The following is a 15371-nucleotide window of genomic DNA, read 5'->3' on the forward strand; positions in this document are numbered from 1 at the left end:
CTTTCTGTGAATGGGGAGGTGTTGGAGCCCAAGCGCTGGCAGGAGCAGGGAGGGGCTGGGGCCAAGTGTGAGTGTGGGCACAGGACCTCTCTGGGGACTCAGTTCTGCTGCCACCATCCTGATGAGTAGAGAGCTTAGTCTAAGTGGGTCCCAGGCCTCCCTGGTGGGCTTGATTGGGCTCTGGGGTGAATGATCATGGAGGCATGGGCATTGGGCTAGGCCTGCCTGTGGCCTGACATCTGACTCCTCCCCCAGCGCTGGCAAGACCTCCATGTGATCAGCAGCCTGCTCAAGTCCTTCTTCCGAAAGCTGCCCGAGCCTCTTTTCACTGATGGTGAGTAGGAGGTGGAAGTGGGGGTGGGGAGGGGACACCAGTCTGTGCCACACCCTGACCACTACTTTTGCATTTGGTTTGTTGGTTTTACTCTTTTTTTTTTTTTTTTTTTTTGGAGACAGTCTTGCTCTGTCGCCCAGGCTGGAGTGCAGTGGGGCAATCATGGCTCATTGCAGCCTCAAGCTACTGGGCTCAAGCGATCCTCCCACCTCAGCCTCCTGAGTAGCTGAGACAGCAGGTGAACACCACCACACCCAGCTAATTTAAAAGTTTTTTTCAGAGATGGTGTAGTTTCTCACTATGTTGCTCAGACTGGTGTTGCACTCTTGGGCTCAAGCAATCCTCCTGCCTGCCCCAGCCCCACAAAATGCTGGGATTACAGGCATGAGCCACCATGCTGGCTTTTTTTTTTTTTAACACAAAAGCTTATTAAAAAAAAAACATAGATTGTACAGATGTGAATAAAGAAAACAGCACAGGACCCTGTGAATCTCCTCCTCCCTTTCACGGGAGGTTGTGGCTAACACTTTCTGAGCATTAGTGTGTGCCAAGCACAACTCCCTACAGCAACTCCATGAGGAAGGTGCTATTGTCTTCCCTCTACAGATGAGGAAACCAAGGCTCAGAGAGGTTTAATGCCTTGCCCAAGGTCACACAGGTTGTAAATGGCAGAGCCAGGATTCCACCCCAGGCGTCGGGCTCCGATGGGCTTTAGCTGTTTGCTGAACTGCTTATTCACAATCTGTTGTGTTTCTCTCCTGGCCCTCTTATATGCATGGCAGAGATACACACGTGCCTGTGAGGGGTTTGGAGTTGGGTGGGTTCAGGGGTGTGCTGACAGATGTTTAACATCTGTTTCTGGGAGAAAAAAGCCCTAATGCCTAGCGTTTTCCAGCTTCCATGGGGTAAATACTCCTACCATGGTTTATTTCAAGCCACCAACATGATGTCACCAACATGGAATTAGGAAGAGAGGCACACAGTCGCTCTCAGGAGCTGGTGTGAGCAGACTGCAGCACGCCGCTGGTTGAGTTGTTTTAACAAAAGCAGAGTTGTAATTCTGAGATTCATTCGTGTCAGTGCAGAGAGCTCTACCTCATTCTTCTTTTAAATCAGCCACATAGAATTTCATGGTTTGAATAGACTATAATTTCTTTAAGTACTCCTCTATTGATGGATATTTAGCTTGTCTTCAAATGTTTGCTATCACACAACCTGTTGCAATGGCTTTCCTTGAATAAGTCCTTGCACGGCTGGATCTGTGCTCTGTAAGGGGATTCTTAGATGTAGAATTGCTGGGTCAAAGTCCTGGTGAACCTTTCTGAGACCAGTGTCAATTGCACTCTGAGAAACAGGCCCTGATTTAGACTCCCACTAACAATGTAGGACTCTGTCTCTCCACATCCCCAACAGCATTGGATATTACAACTATTATTGTTATTTGAAGGCCAGGCATGGTGGCTTATGCCTGTGATCCCAGCACTTTGGAAGGCTGAGGCGGGTGGATCACCTGAGGTCAGGAGTTCAAGACCAGCCTGACTGTGGTGAAACCCTGTCTCTACTAAAAATACAAAAATTAGCTGGGTGTGGTGGCGGGTGCCTGTAGTCCCAGCTGCTAGGGAGGCTGAGACAGGAGAATTGCTTGATCCCAGGAGGCAGAGGTTGCAGTGAGCCGAGATTGCACCACTGTACTTCAGCCTGGGTGACAGAGCAAGACTCCATCTCAAAATAAATAAATAAATAAATAATACAATAAAATAAAAATAAAAATACTATTATTTGACACAGGATCTTGCTCTGTTGCCCAGACTGGAATGCAGTGGCACAATCATGGCTCACTGCAGCCTCAACCTCCTGGGCTCAAGTGATCCTCCCATCTCAGCCTCCTGAGTAGCTGGGACTACAGGTTTGTGCCACCATACCCATCTAATTAAAAAAAAAAATTTTTTTGGTAGAGGCAGGGTCTCACTACGTTGCTCAGGCTGGTCTTCAACTCCGGGTCTAAAGTGATCATCACTCCTCGGCCTTTCAAAGTGCTGGGATTTTAGGCTTGAGCCACCTCACCCAGACAGCATTAAATATTATTAATATTTTAAACTTTTGCTAATCAGATAAGAGAAATGGTATCTCATTATTGTTTTTATTTTCATTGCCCTCATTACTAGGGAGATTAAATCTTTTTTCATTAGCATATTGGCTGTTTCTATTTTCTCTGTAATTGCTTGATCAGACCATGTGCCCATTTTTCTGTTGGGTTGTTTATCTTTTTCTTATGTTGATTTGTGGGAGAAAAGCTCTTTGTGTTTTACACATATTAACCCTTTGTTAGTTTTTGCAAATATTTGCTTTGGCCTGCCATTTGCCTTTTCACTTTGCAGTATAGAAACTGAAAACAAATTTTTTGTTGTTGTTGTTTTGTTTTGTTTTTTGAGACAGAGTTTCACTGTTGTCGCCCAGGCTGGAGTGCAATGGTGCGATCTCGGCTCACTGCAACTTCTGCCTCCTGGGTTCAAGCAATTCTTCTGCCTCAGTCTCCTGAACAGCTGGGATTACAGGTGCCCACCATCATGCCCAGCTAATTTTTGTATTTTTGGTAGAGACGGGGTTTCACCATGTTGGCCAGGCTGGTCTCAAATTCCTGACCTCAGATGATCCACCCTCCTTGGCCTCCCAGAGTGCTGGGATTACAGGCGTGAGCCACCGCGCCCTGCCTAACAATTTTTAATTTTATTTTTATTTAATTTTATTTATTTTTTGAGACTGAGTCTCACTCTGTCGCCCAGGCTGGAGTGCAGTGGTACGATCTCAGCTCATTGCAACCTTGGCCTCCCGGGTTCAAGCCATTCTCCTGTCTCAGACTCCCAAGTAGCTGGGATTACAGGCACCTGCCACCATGCCCAGTTAATTTTTATATTTTTAGTAAAGATGAGGTTTTGCCACATTGGCCAGGCTGGTCTTGAACTCCTGACCTCAAGTGATCAGCTGATGTGCCTCAGCCTTCCAAAGTGCTGGGATGACAGACTTGAGCCACCGTGCCTGGCTGAAAACAATTGTTTAAAATGTGACCAAAGCTGTTCATCTTTTCTTCATGGATTCTGCATCTCATGTTTAGGATGGCCTTAGGATTATAAAAATATTTTCTTATTTTTCCCCAGTGCTTTTATAATTTTCACAATTGGCTCTGCCGTGTGATTGCATTTGTGTATTTTGAGCTAGAAATGATCCCCCCCGCCCCCGATGGTAGCCATTTGTCCCGGGGACATCTGTTGAGGCCCCCATCCCTCCCCCCGATTGGAAGTGCTGCCTTTATCATATAATAAATATCCACATGGCCCGCTTCCCCCCTTTCTAGCCTTAACATTGCTCTGCCTTTTCTGCCGTGCCAGCCGGCTTCAGCTGTGCCATCCATTCAGGATGTTTCAGTCCCTGGTAGGGCAGATCCTCCCGCATTACTCTTTCTTTAAAAACTATTCCTGGCTGTCTTTGTGCATTAGCTCATCCAGATGAATTTCAGAATAGGCTTATCATGTTCCATTTTTTAAAGGTCCCCATGGAATTGTTCTGAAGGGAGTTGGGGGAATCCTTTGGCGAGGCTGTCTGAAGCCCCTCCTCCTCTCCAGGTGCCCTTCTCTTCTGACCTGCTGAACCTTGGTGTCCATGTCCTGGAGACGGGGGCATGGACCCCTTTTCTGCGATCAGCATGCACCTCAGGTCGTATTGCCTCCCAAATGAACACAGCTGGGCTACCCCAGGTCAGGTGCACACCCGAGTGTAGCTGTGGTGAGCGCAGCTGTGGTGAGTGCAGCTGTGGTAAGTGTAGCTGTGGTGGGTGTGTTCACATACACAAGAGGCTGTCGCCCATGCTGGAGCCCCCAAACTGGAGGAGTTCAAAACACAGCCCTCCCAGCAGGGCCCTCGGCCTGGAGAACAGGGGAAGGTGCTGCCCCTACCTCTCTAAAGAGTCTCTGCTGTGTTCTAGACAAATACAACGACTTCATCGAGGCCAACTGCATTGAGGATGCGCAGGAGCAGATGAGGACGCTGCGGAAGCTGGTAAGGAGAGAGAGGTGCTGCCAGGCACGAGGTGGGACAGCTGCATGAGCACCTCTGTCCCAGGAGGCAGGGAGTCCGGTGTTGCCCACGACCCCTGTGGCCTTGCCCTGCTCCACTCAGGGCCTCAGTTTCCCCATCCACACAAGAGAACGGGGGGTTAGAGGATAGGTTCCAGACTCCCTGAGGCATGGTAGTGGGAGATCTTTGGGGCATGGTGGTGACGGGGTACAGGGGCAGGCCCTTACAGCCTGTCCCCATGACCCTCCTCTCTCCTGCTCAGATCCGGGATCTCCCAGGACACTACTATGAAATGCTCAAATTCCTTGTGGGCCATCTCAAGACCATCGCTGACCACTCTGAGAAAAACAAGGTAGGTAGGAGTCCTGCATGGAGTCTGGGGGAGGCAAGCAAGGACTTACTGTGTGGGGGCCCTCAGCACGCACTGAGCTCCTGCAGGTCCAATAACTCAGGCCCCTCTAGGCACGCCCTCCTCCTATGACTGCTCCATCCCCATCCCGCTCCTACATGCTGGTCAGTGCTTTCCCCCAGAGAGCCATCTCCTGAGTTTCTGAGGGCTTTCCAGAGGCAGGGAACCCCGGCTCCCCGTATCCGATGCATTGCCATCCTCTGACTTAGCTCAAGTCCCTCACATTGCATTTTCCTCATCAAACCCCTTATGCCTTCTGGTTCTGCAGTGGGGAAAATGACGGGAGTGATAGGATTTTTTTGTGTTTTTTGTTTGTTTGTTTTTTTGAGACGAAGTCTCACTCTGCCACTCAGGCTGCAGTGCCTTGGCACGATCTTGGCTCACTGCAACCTTCACCTCCCGGGTTCAAGCAATTCTCCTGCCTCAGCCTCCCGAGTAGCTGGGATTACAGGCACCTGGAAGTGATTGGATTTTTTCCCAGGCCTAAAATGACCCCTGGGACCTCCAACATGTTTCCTACTGCAGGGTCTCCCACTGCTGGCACTGACCACTCAGGGCTGCCCTGTATAGGTGTGCAGGTTGGGCACTGCTCATGGCTGCTGGGCCTGGGGATGAAAGGGGCTGAAATCTGGCCTGTGCTCTACTCATCAAGCATCTCCATGCCCATACAAGGGGGTGTCCACCCTCTAAGCTGGGGACTGGTGAGGATGTAGTTGGGGACAGAGGCCTTAGGGGCCAGAGTGAGGGAGGACTGAGTTCAGGATGTTGACAGTGACCTGCTTTCCCTGATGCCCAGATGGAACCCCGGAACCTGGCCCTGGTCTTTGGGCCGACACTGGTGAGGACGTCTGAGGACAGCATGACAGACATGGTGACCCACATGCCTGACCGCTACAAGATCGTGGAGACACTGATCCAGCATGTAAGCCCCTGTTCCGGGGGTCACCCAGCAGCCCCTGGGGCCCAGGCCATGTTCCTCTGAGCCCCTCACTCTTGCTCAGCCTGGCGGGGTGTGCCCCAGGAAGGGCTCCGCAGCTTTAGAGCATGCTGCTAGGGTGGTATATACTCCTCCAAAGCCATGGGCTGCATTTCAAGGCAAGGCAGGAATGGATCCTGGAATCCTTGCTGCCCTGGGCTGTTTTGTCCCCAGCAGGAGAGTCAAGAGGCCCCCGAGCGTCCAAGATGCCTGGGAAAGGCAGAAGAGGAGGAAGGGCAGGGAAGGTGCTACTGGTGGAGGGCGGAAGGGGCAGCTTCAGAAGGTGGCACCTGGAGAGGTGTCCTGGCAGACGCGAGCAGACGGGGGCCAAGGTCTGGCCTGACATCAGGAGGCCCCGGCTCTAGTGACTTTCCCTGCTGGCCCCACTGAGGTTTTGGGGAGGTAGTGGTGATGTCCATGGTAACAACGGGTGGATGGGGCAAGGCACAGGGCCTTGGCCTGAGGCAGGATCCTGCACCAGTGCTTGGCATGTACTGGGCTGGCCACCTCACTTCTCATGGCTTCCTGGATGCCAACAGCCCTGGTTCTGTAGGTTCTTGTTACTGTGCATGGGCGGAGGAGAACCCAGAGTGGCCAGCAGAGGGCACAGGAGGCCTTGGTCTTCCAGAGCCCAACCCTAAGGCAGCACTGCCGCCTTCTGGGGCACACACAGATGTCATTATGAATCATAGATTTTCCATTTCCAATTCTTGTTACAGCCCACAGAGGATGAGAACAGAGCCCTTCCTGCCAGGGGAAATAAGACTGGCAGCTGGTCAGAGTAAGGGAAGCCTCAGTCCCAAGCCCCCTAGACACTTTAAGGAAGGAAAGCTGGGCCCTATCACCCCCATTTTACAGAGAAGGAAACAGGCTCAGAGAGGCAAAGCAACTTGCTCATGGTCACACAGCTAATAAGTGGCAGCCCAAGATTTCAAGCCAGATCTGACTGACCAAAGCCTGTGTTTTCCTCCTGCTATCAACCCAAAGGCCAGACTCCTAGGTCCCTCCTTGAGCTGGCTTGGGACCGAGGGAGGGGGCCAGGGTAAGGACGCGAGGCGGTGGGCAGCTGAGCCATGTTAACAGCCTTGCTTGCCCATCTCCTCCTTCACTGCATGCTCAGGGCTCCGAGCCACAGGAGGGAGCATCACAGCCTGCTGCATCCGGACACTGGGAACACCACTCCAGAGCTGTCTGGGAGGCCAGGGCTGCCCTGCAGCGTCGGGGATCCTGGTGAGGCCTTGGGAAAGCTTAGCTCTCCAGGGCACCAGGGAGCCCCGGAACCTCCCAGGAGGGTGTGTTTTGGGGGCAGCAGCAGGGAAGAGTGGGTGTCTGGCCGTGTGCTCCTGGAGAAGCCCCTGGAAGCCCAAGGTCTGAGGTCAGCTGAGGTGTCAGGAACTGCAGCCTTCAGGGAGGAAGGAGGCCAAAGCCCCAAGGGGGAGTCCCTGCTCTGGGCAGGGTGGAGAAGGCGGAGTTTGTCTCATTTAGCACTGACACTAGCACCTGGCACACAGTGGATACTCAGTGTTTGTGGAGTATAAATGAATGAGTAAATTGCTAATTGAGGTTATATCAGGCTGGGCTTTTCTTTCTCTTTCTTTCTCTCTCTCTCTTTCTTTTCGCTTTCTGGATTTTTTTTGTTTTTTTTGTTTGTTTGTTTGTTTTTTTTTTGATAAAGTCAGTCTGTCGCCCACACTGGAGTGCAGTGGGCAAATATGGCCCACTTCCAGGCTCAGGCGATCCTGCCATCTCAGCCTCCTGAGTAGCTGGGACTAGAGATGCCACCACCACACCAACTGGCTAATTTTTGTATTCTTTTGTAGAGATGAGGTCTTACTATGTTGCCAGGGCTAGTCTTGAACTCCTGGACTCAAGCGATCCTCCCATCTCGGCCTCCCAAAGTGCTGGGATTACAGGTGTGAGCCATCACGCCCGGCCAGGCTGGGCTTTTCTACTCAGAGATTCATTCCCGAGAGCTAACTGAGCTAGTGTCCTTCCCTTCTCCGCCTCTTTGGCATTTGAATGTAACCAGCCCTGGATGATTGTCAAGGGAATGAGCCACCCACTCTGCAAGCCCTGAAAGCCTGCCCACCCAAGCGTGCCAGCTCTGTCTAGCCCAGAGGCTCCATAGCCAGAGCAGTGCTGTTGTCACTTGGGGCACCCAGACCAGTCTTCAGGTCGGAAAGAGGGTGGCAACTGAGGGGTAAAGAGGAACAGCGACTTGCCCAGGGCCATGCAGCAAGATAATGGCAGAGCAGAGAGGAGAGCAAACCTGGATGTCTGATCTTGCAGCGGGCAAGTTGCCAGGAGCCTCTACCTATGTTTACGAAGTCAAGTGGAACCCAAACAAAGATCACCCAGGGCATTTGCTCAGGGACTCACTCAGCAAAGGCAGTGATACCTAACGTTTCTCAGCCTCAGCACTAGTGACCACTGAGGTCCAGATAAGTCTTTATTGTGGGAGGCTGTTCTGTGTGTTATACGACATTTAGCAGCATCCCTGGCTTCTACCTGCTGGATGCTGGGAATATCACTCTAGTTGTCACAATCAAAAATGTCTCCAGACATTGCCAAGTGCCCCCTGGGGTGGGGGATTGACGGCAGTGGCTCTGGGGCCAGCCTGCTCTTATGTGCTGTGTGGCCTTGGACAAGTTCCTTACCTGCTGTGCCTCAGTCTCCACACCTGTAAAGTAGAGATGGCAATACTGTTTACCTCACATTGTTGTGAATGTCTGCTAAAGCACTCGCGGCGGTGCTTGGCAGGTCCTAAGTGTTGTGTGAGAACTGACTGTCATCCTCTTCCTCGTGGTCATTATTCCACGCCAGAGACAGATCCCCGTGCTGGGAACACGGAGGTGAATGGGAGCCTGCTCAGAAGGAATATTGCCAGCAGGTGTGGTGGTGCGTGTCTGTGGTCTCAACTACTTGGGGGGCTGAGGTGGGAGGCTGCAGTGAGCCGAGATTGCAACACTGCACTCCAGCCTGGGTGACAGAGTGAGACCCTGCCACACACACACACAAAAATCCGTAAAATGATGTTTCTCATTCATTTATTCATTTAATAATGTTTATCAGAGTAAGAGCTGCGTCTCTTTTTGCTCTGGGCTATGTCCAAGGAAGCCCCACAGAAGGAACCACCCTGCCCCTGGGTGCAGGGCTGGGGTCGTAGTCATGGAGTTCTTGAACTGCCTTAGAGGACCATGATGAGAACTTAGCCAGGCAGAGCAGGGAGAAAGGGCATCCCAGGCAGAAAGAACAGCATGTGCAGAAACAGGGTGGCAGGAACTAGTGTGGATTCCTCTTGAGAGCCGTGGCCACCCGGGCACTTCTTGTAGACGCTGTGGCTTGCAGAGTACTTCTGGGCACCTTCCAATCCGAGTTAACAGCTGGCTTCTTTGGGCCGATCCTCAAGCTCCCCCTGGTCAGCCTGTCTCTGGAAGCCGCACTTATGAATAACGGTAGCTGACATCTATTATACATTAACAACGTGCTGCACTCAACGTTTTCCATACAGTATTTCATCTCAATCCTCCTCAGGCCTAGAAGGAGGTACTCACATCATGCCCGTTTTAGAGATAAGTAAATAGACTTACAGAGGGAAAGTAACTTGGCTAAGGTGAACTCGAACCAAGATAACTGACTCCAGAGCTTCCATTTTTATTTTTCTTTTCCTTTCTTTTTTTTTTTTTTTTGAGACAGAGTCTCACTCTGTCGCCCAGGCTGGAGTGCAATGGTGCAGTCTCCACTCACTGCAGCCTCTGGCTCCTGGGCTCAAGTGATCCACCTCAGCACCCCCAAGTAGCTGGGATTATGGGCACACGCCATCATGCCGGGCTAATTTTTGTATTTTTAGTAGAGCTGGGGTTTCACCCTGTTGGCCAGGCTGGTATTGAACTCCTGACCTCAGCTGATGCACCTGCCTCAGCTTCCCAAAGTGCTGGGACTACAGGTGTGAGCCACTGTGCCCGGCCAGAGCTTGCATTTTTCTTATCTTCCTTCGCTCTCTTCTCTTCTATCTCTTTCTTGTTTCCCTTCTGGCCTTCCTGTGCTGTTTGATTTAATCACATGTCAGATCATGAGCAATAATAACTGAGGCTCATGGCGCATGCAAGTCCCCTTGTTTCCCCTCTTCATTTCCCTAGGTGCCCACTCTTAATAGGCTAATATGTGTCCATCCAGGACACCTTCCACTTATTGTAAATGCATGGCTATCGTTAAATATATATAATATTCTTTGTGTGTTTTAAGTCTACATAATGAGATTATAAATTGCCTGTTCCTGTTCTTTCATAGGTGTTGAGGGGGGTAAAGGGTAATTGCCTTAATTTTTATTCATTTATTTTTTTTGAAATGGAGTTTCACTCTTGTTGTCCAGGCTGGAGTACAGTGGTGCGACCTCAGCTCACTGCAACCTCTGCCTCCCGGGTTCAAGTGATTCCCCCACCTCACCCTCCCGAGTAGCTGGGATTACAGGTGCGCACAACCATGCCCAGCTAATTTTTATATTTTTAGGAGAGATGGGGTTTCACCATGTTGGCCAGGTTGGTCTCAAACTCCTGACCTCAGGTGATCCACCCACCTCAGCCTCCCAAAGTGCTGGGATTACAGGTGTGAGTCACTGCACCCAGCCTGTCACTGTCAATTTCTAATGCTTATCAGTTTCTGTGTCTTCCTTCCACCACATCTAAAAGCCAAAAGTGGTGGGTGCAGTGGCTCATGCTTGTAATCCCAAAATCTACAATTTTTTTTAATTAGCTGTGCAAGGTGGCACATGCTTGTAGTCCCAGCTATTCAGGAGGCTGAGGTGGGAGAATCTCTTGAGCCCAGGAGTTCAAGGGTACAGTGAGCTAGGATCATGCCACAGCATTCCAACCTGGATAACAGCGAGAGACCCTATCTCAAAAATAAATTAATAAATACAATAAAAGCCAAAAGTGCCTTAGTTATTTCTTGGAGCTTGCCGAAGTCCATCTCTTTACTTGCTCAAGTATTCAGTTAAGAGAGTCTTTGTGTAATAAATTTTCTGCTGTCTCAGGATAGCTTTATTTCAAGGCCAGGTGTGGTGGCTCCAGAGAGCAGGAGGTTCACTTAAGGGGTGATTAAAACAATCTGTGGTATGCCTGTAATCCCAGCACTTTGGGAGGTGGAGGTGGGTGGATCACTTTAGGTCAGGAGTTGAGACCAGTCTGGCCAACATGACGAAACCCCATCTCTACTAAAAATATAAAAATTATCCAGGCATGATGGCATGCACCTGTAATCCCAGCTACTTGGGAGGCTGAAGCCAGAGAATCACTTGAACACAGGAGGCAGAGGTTGCAGTGAGCCAAGATTGCACCACTGCACTCCAGCCTGGGTGACAGAGTGAGATTCTGTTGGAAAAAAAAAAAAAGAATAGCTTTATTTTACATTCTCATTTTTTTAAATGAGAGTTTAGCAGGGTACAAAATTCTAGGTTCCTTCAACACATCAAAACTTACTTTCTTTTCTTGTCTTCTTGTGTCTTGCTGCTGAAAGTTCCAAGTACCTGTGATACGTGTTCATTTATAAGCAATCTGGATTTTTTTTTTTCAGAAAACTTAGAATTTTATCTTCAAGATTCTCAAATTTTACAAAATATATTAAACTGTGGGGGTCTTTATTTTGTCTCTTGTTTGGCCTTTATGGGAAAGCTCTCGCCTCCTGCCCCTCAGGAAACCTCCAACACCTTTCTCCTGTCATTTTCCTTTTCTGGGCTGAGTACGTGACACCCCTGTTGTCAGTGTGGCACCCATGGGTGGCAGGTGGCGTGGGGCATGCTCGGCTGTTGCAGCCATGGACCTGGCCAACACTAACGGCACTGGTGCCTCCCTGCCCCCGGCTCGCCGTGGGGAGTATACCGTAGGGGTATGCCCAGGACAGTGTTTAGAGAAAAGCAAGTAAAAGTGAAGCTCTCCTTAAGCCTATCTCCCGTCTGAGGTGGCCGCTCCCACTCACTGCCGTGTCTCCTCCCACACTGGGATCCCACCTTTTCTCTCCCCCAGGGCTTTTCATAGTCTGTGGAGTCAGGTTTTAGCGTCCATCAAGCTCCCTCTGAGCCCTCTTTTGCAGCCCCGCCAGCCTGGGGTTTGTTGAGAGAGAGGCGCCCCTTGCAGCCTGAGTGGGTCCTCTGGAATGAGCAGGTGGAAGAGACTCTTCTTTCCCATGCTGATTTCATCCCTTCCTTTTGTCTTCTCTGCAGTCAGACTGGTTCTTCAGTGACGAAGAGGACAAGGGAGAGAGAGTAAGTGATGCCTCGGGTTGGGCTGGCATGGGGGCTGGTCTGGGGTGAGCCCCAGTCCTTGGGGGTGGGGCAGGCAGTGAGACTTAAGCTGGGGAAGGTGTCTGTCCTTGAGGCTTCCCTCAAGTCTGATGGAGGAAACACAGACCCTCTCCTCAGGAGCCCCTATTCTGATAGAGAAGCACAAAGCTTGCCTTCAGGAATACCCAGTCTAAATGGGGGAGATATAGGCCTTGCTCAGAGGGAACCCAATTCAGGAGTAAAGGCAGCTCCTGCCCTCCAGGCTACTGAGAAGGACTTAGGTTGGAGGAGTTCCAGTCTAGTGCGGCAGACACAGCTCCTGCCCCTAGCTGAAGGGGCCGCTCTGGCCTTCATGGTTCTGAGATGTTGAGGAAGGCACAAAGCTGTCTAACAGGGGACATGTAGGAATCATCCCCAAGAGCACCCGGCTGATAAGGGAGACAGTCCCTGCCCCAGTGAGCCCGGTCTGATGGAGGAGACATGGGCTCTGTCATCAGGGCAACCCCCTCTGGGGGATCGGCAGCCTAGCATCCGAGGGCATGCCAGCTGACCCCTTCTCCTGTTCGCAGACCCCTGTGGGCGACAAGGAGCCTCAGGCAGTGCCCAACATTGAGTACCTCCTGCCCAACATTGGCAGGACAGTGCCCCCTGGTGACCCGGGGTCAGGTGAGCACAGGGGCCTGGGAGTGGGGAGGCGGGAGGGTGGACACTGCATTCCTGAGGGTCCCAGATGCCTGGCCAGATGCCCAGCTTCCCTGTGCCACCCCAGCGGGGCCCTCCCCTGCCAGCCACCATGGAGATGGGGCTGTTGGGGGTCTTCTCCCTCCCTGGGGAAGTCCAGCTTGCCCCATGCCCACCTCCTGTCTGTGCAGCTGCCCCGCCCCAGGCAGGGTCGGAGCTTTGTTCCCCCTCTCTCACTGGTTTCTTTCCTCAGCCTTTAATTTCTCATGGGCTGGCTGTGTCCCTCTGGGCATGTTCCTCTTTTTAATTTTTCTTCCTTTTCTCCTTGCACTCCCCACCTCTCCCTCCTCCTCTCCCCTTGCTCTCCTCCTACCCCTTTCTCTTCTCCTCCCCCTCCCCTCCTCCAGCGGACCCGTTGGAGATTTAAAGGGTACAGTTCAGTGTCGCGGCCTCGGTCACTAACAGTGGCGGGTGATTATAAGAAGGCTGGGTGGGCACAGAGGCAGGCAGAATGTCCCGGACTGTGAGGACCCCACACTGATATGCCAGTTACCCCTGCTTGTTATCCACTTACCCCAGCAGTCCATGCCTCTCCCATCCTAGAGCCCCTTCTCAGGAGGAAGGAGGCACTCACTGGGCCCAGGGCCCTCCCCATTGCCTGGACACCTGGGCATCGAATTGCTGCCCTTCTGCAGTGACACAGACCTTGTGGCCTCTCTTTGCCTAGTCTCACCACTGCTAGTCATCCAGGCTGGGGACCCACACTCTCTGGAGACCAGCGATGCCACGCCCAGAAGCTTCTCTTTATCTCTAACTCCTGCCTCAGTCACCCCAATGGGCCGCCTCCTCCTGCTTAAGAAACCGGGGCCCTAAGTCCTGTTTGCAGGGCCTGTGGCCCTCTCATGGCAGAGGACAGGTGATTTACATGCTCAGAGACAGATGAGGGCCACTCCCTTTGTGGCTGCAGCCACTGACTTCTCCCCCCACCATTGTTGTCCCTCCCTTTAGTTTTAGCATTTCTGTTTGTCTCTGACAGAGGCACACAGGAGCTCCCTAGTCACCAGAGGCAGGCTCAGGAGGGGCCAGAAGACATGGGGGTGGGACGGCAGAGAGGGACACCATGTCTCTTCTAATCACCCGCTGCCCCCCGCGCCCCGTGTGTCGTGTGTGGTCGCCCATCTTGCTTTTCTCACCTTGTGCAGGGGGAGGGGTCCGGAGAGGGGGGCATCTAACTTGCCTGCCAGAGAGTGTGGATTAACCACACCTGCCCACTACCCTGTGGGACCCCAGGAGGCCCTTGGACCAACCTGCTCCCTCTCTAGCCTTGGAGAGGACCCACCAGGACGTGTTTCTGGTTCCTTCTCCACCCCAGTGATATTAAGGGAGTGGGACCCAAGTCCCATAGAAATCATGCTTTTAGTCTCCTTCATAACTGGGGATCCTGCCCATGAGGCAGGGTGACCCCAGATCTGGAGGTGGAACCTATCAAGGCTCTAATCACCAGCCCACTCCACCTCCTGCATCCCACCCATTTCATTTCTGCCCTTTTATCCATTATTCATGTGGTCCCTCTTCTTTGTTGTGTGCTCGGGGGTGGATGTAGGGCACCCACCTCTCTGTGCACTGTGTGGTCTCCATTTCTCCAGAGCATCTGTGATTTGCTGTGTTTCACTGTGGTGGTTTCCATGGACTGCACCTGATATTTGGCATTTTCTCTCCAGTGCTTCAGAGTAACAGGGACGGGCGGGGAAGGGGAGAGGAACTAGACTCAAAGACAATGTCCCCTTGCCCTTAGCCATCGGTAAATGAGGGGCCAGTGGCTGGCAGCCTGATGTCACTTCCTGCCTCTAGAGCAAGAGGCAATTAACATCATTTTCTGCTCTATCCCTTTCCCATAGATGGACATCAGAGGTCCATCATACTCCTAGGGTCTGGGGAGATCTCATGTTTCAGAATTCCCTGGTTTCTGAAGCCTTTGAGGAGAGGAATTGTGTGCATAAGACTCAACTTTCTTTTTCCCTGATGCAACTTTCATTTTTTTTCTGTCTTTCACCAACAGATTCTACCACCTGTAGTTCAGTCAAGTCCAAGGTACTTATGAAGGCAATTCTGAAGGCTTGATCCCTGTACAAGCCAGCCCACTTTGGTTTTTGTTCAAGGGAATTGAGGGAATGGCAATTGGACCGTGGGGAAAGTTGATGGTCCCTGGGAGGGAAGGCAGGAGGTACCGAGTGCCCAAGGTAAGCTGAGAAGTTGCTTACCTTGGCAGTGTTTGGTGAGGCATCTGCTGTAGTAGAAGGACCTGGCCTGGGAGTTATGTGGCTAGGAGGCAATGTCACTCAGTAGTTAGAAGCACAGACTCTGGAGTCAGACAGTCCTGGGTTTGAGTTCTGGCTCCACCATTTAGTAGTTTGGGACATTGGGCAAGTTACTTAACCACTTTCTGATCCTTAGCTTCCTCATCTATAAAATGGGAATATCAGTAAATCTGTGGGGTGCTATAATAAATAAAACAGATATCCTTTAAGGTCTTTGGAGAGCCTAAAGCAAGCAGAAGGAAATAAAGAGAGGAGCAGAAATCCATGAAATTGAAAACAGTTGAAGAAAAGCAATGAAACCAAAA

General features: G+C 51.4%; 1 protein-coding gene across 1 annotated transcript in view; it reads left to right on the forward strand.

Annotated features, from left to right (window-relative positions):
• The window catches only part of LOC129527345 (rho GTPase-activating protein 23-like), a 60567-nt gene extending 45698 nt beyond the window's left edge, over nucleotides 1-14869 (forward strand). The window contains 7 exon segments of the mRNA XM_063699802.1: nucleotides 256-334; nucleotides 4314-4387; nucleotides 4668-4757; nucleotides 5611-5736; nucleotides 12008-12049; nucleotides 12637-12733; nucleotides 14808-14869. Of these exon segments, the coding sequence (XP_063555872.1) occupies nucleotides 256-334; nucleotides 4314-4387; nucleotides 4668-4757; nucleotides 5611-5736; nucleotides 12008-12049; nucleotides 12637-12733; nucleotides 14808-14869 (570 nt within the window).
• Nucleotides 14870-15371: the final 502 nt, after the last annotated feature.

The sequence above is a fragment of the Gorilla gorilla genome, chromosome 18 (genome assembly GCF_029281585.2).
Source record: "Gorilla gorilla gorilla isolate KB3781 chromosome 18, NHGRI_mGorGor1-v2.1_pri, whole genome shotgun sequence".
Lineage (NCBI taxonomy): Eukaryota > Metazoa > Chordata > Mammalia > Primates > Hominidae > Gorilla > Gorilla gorilla.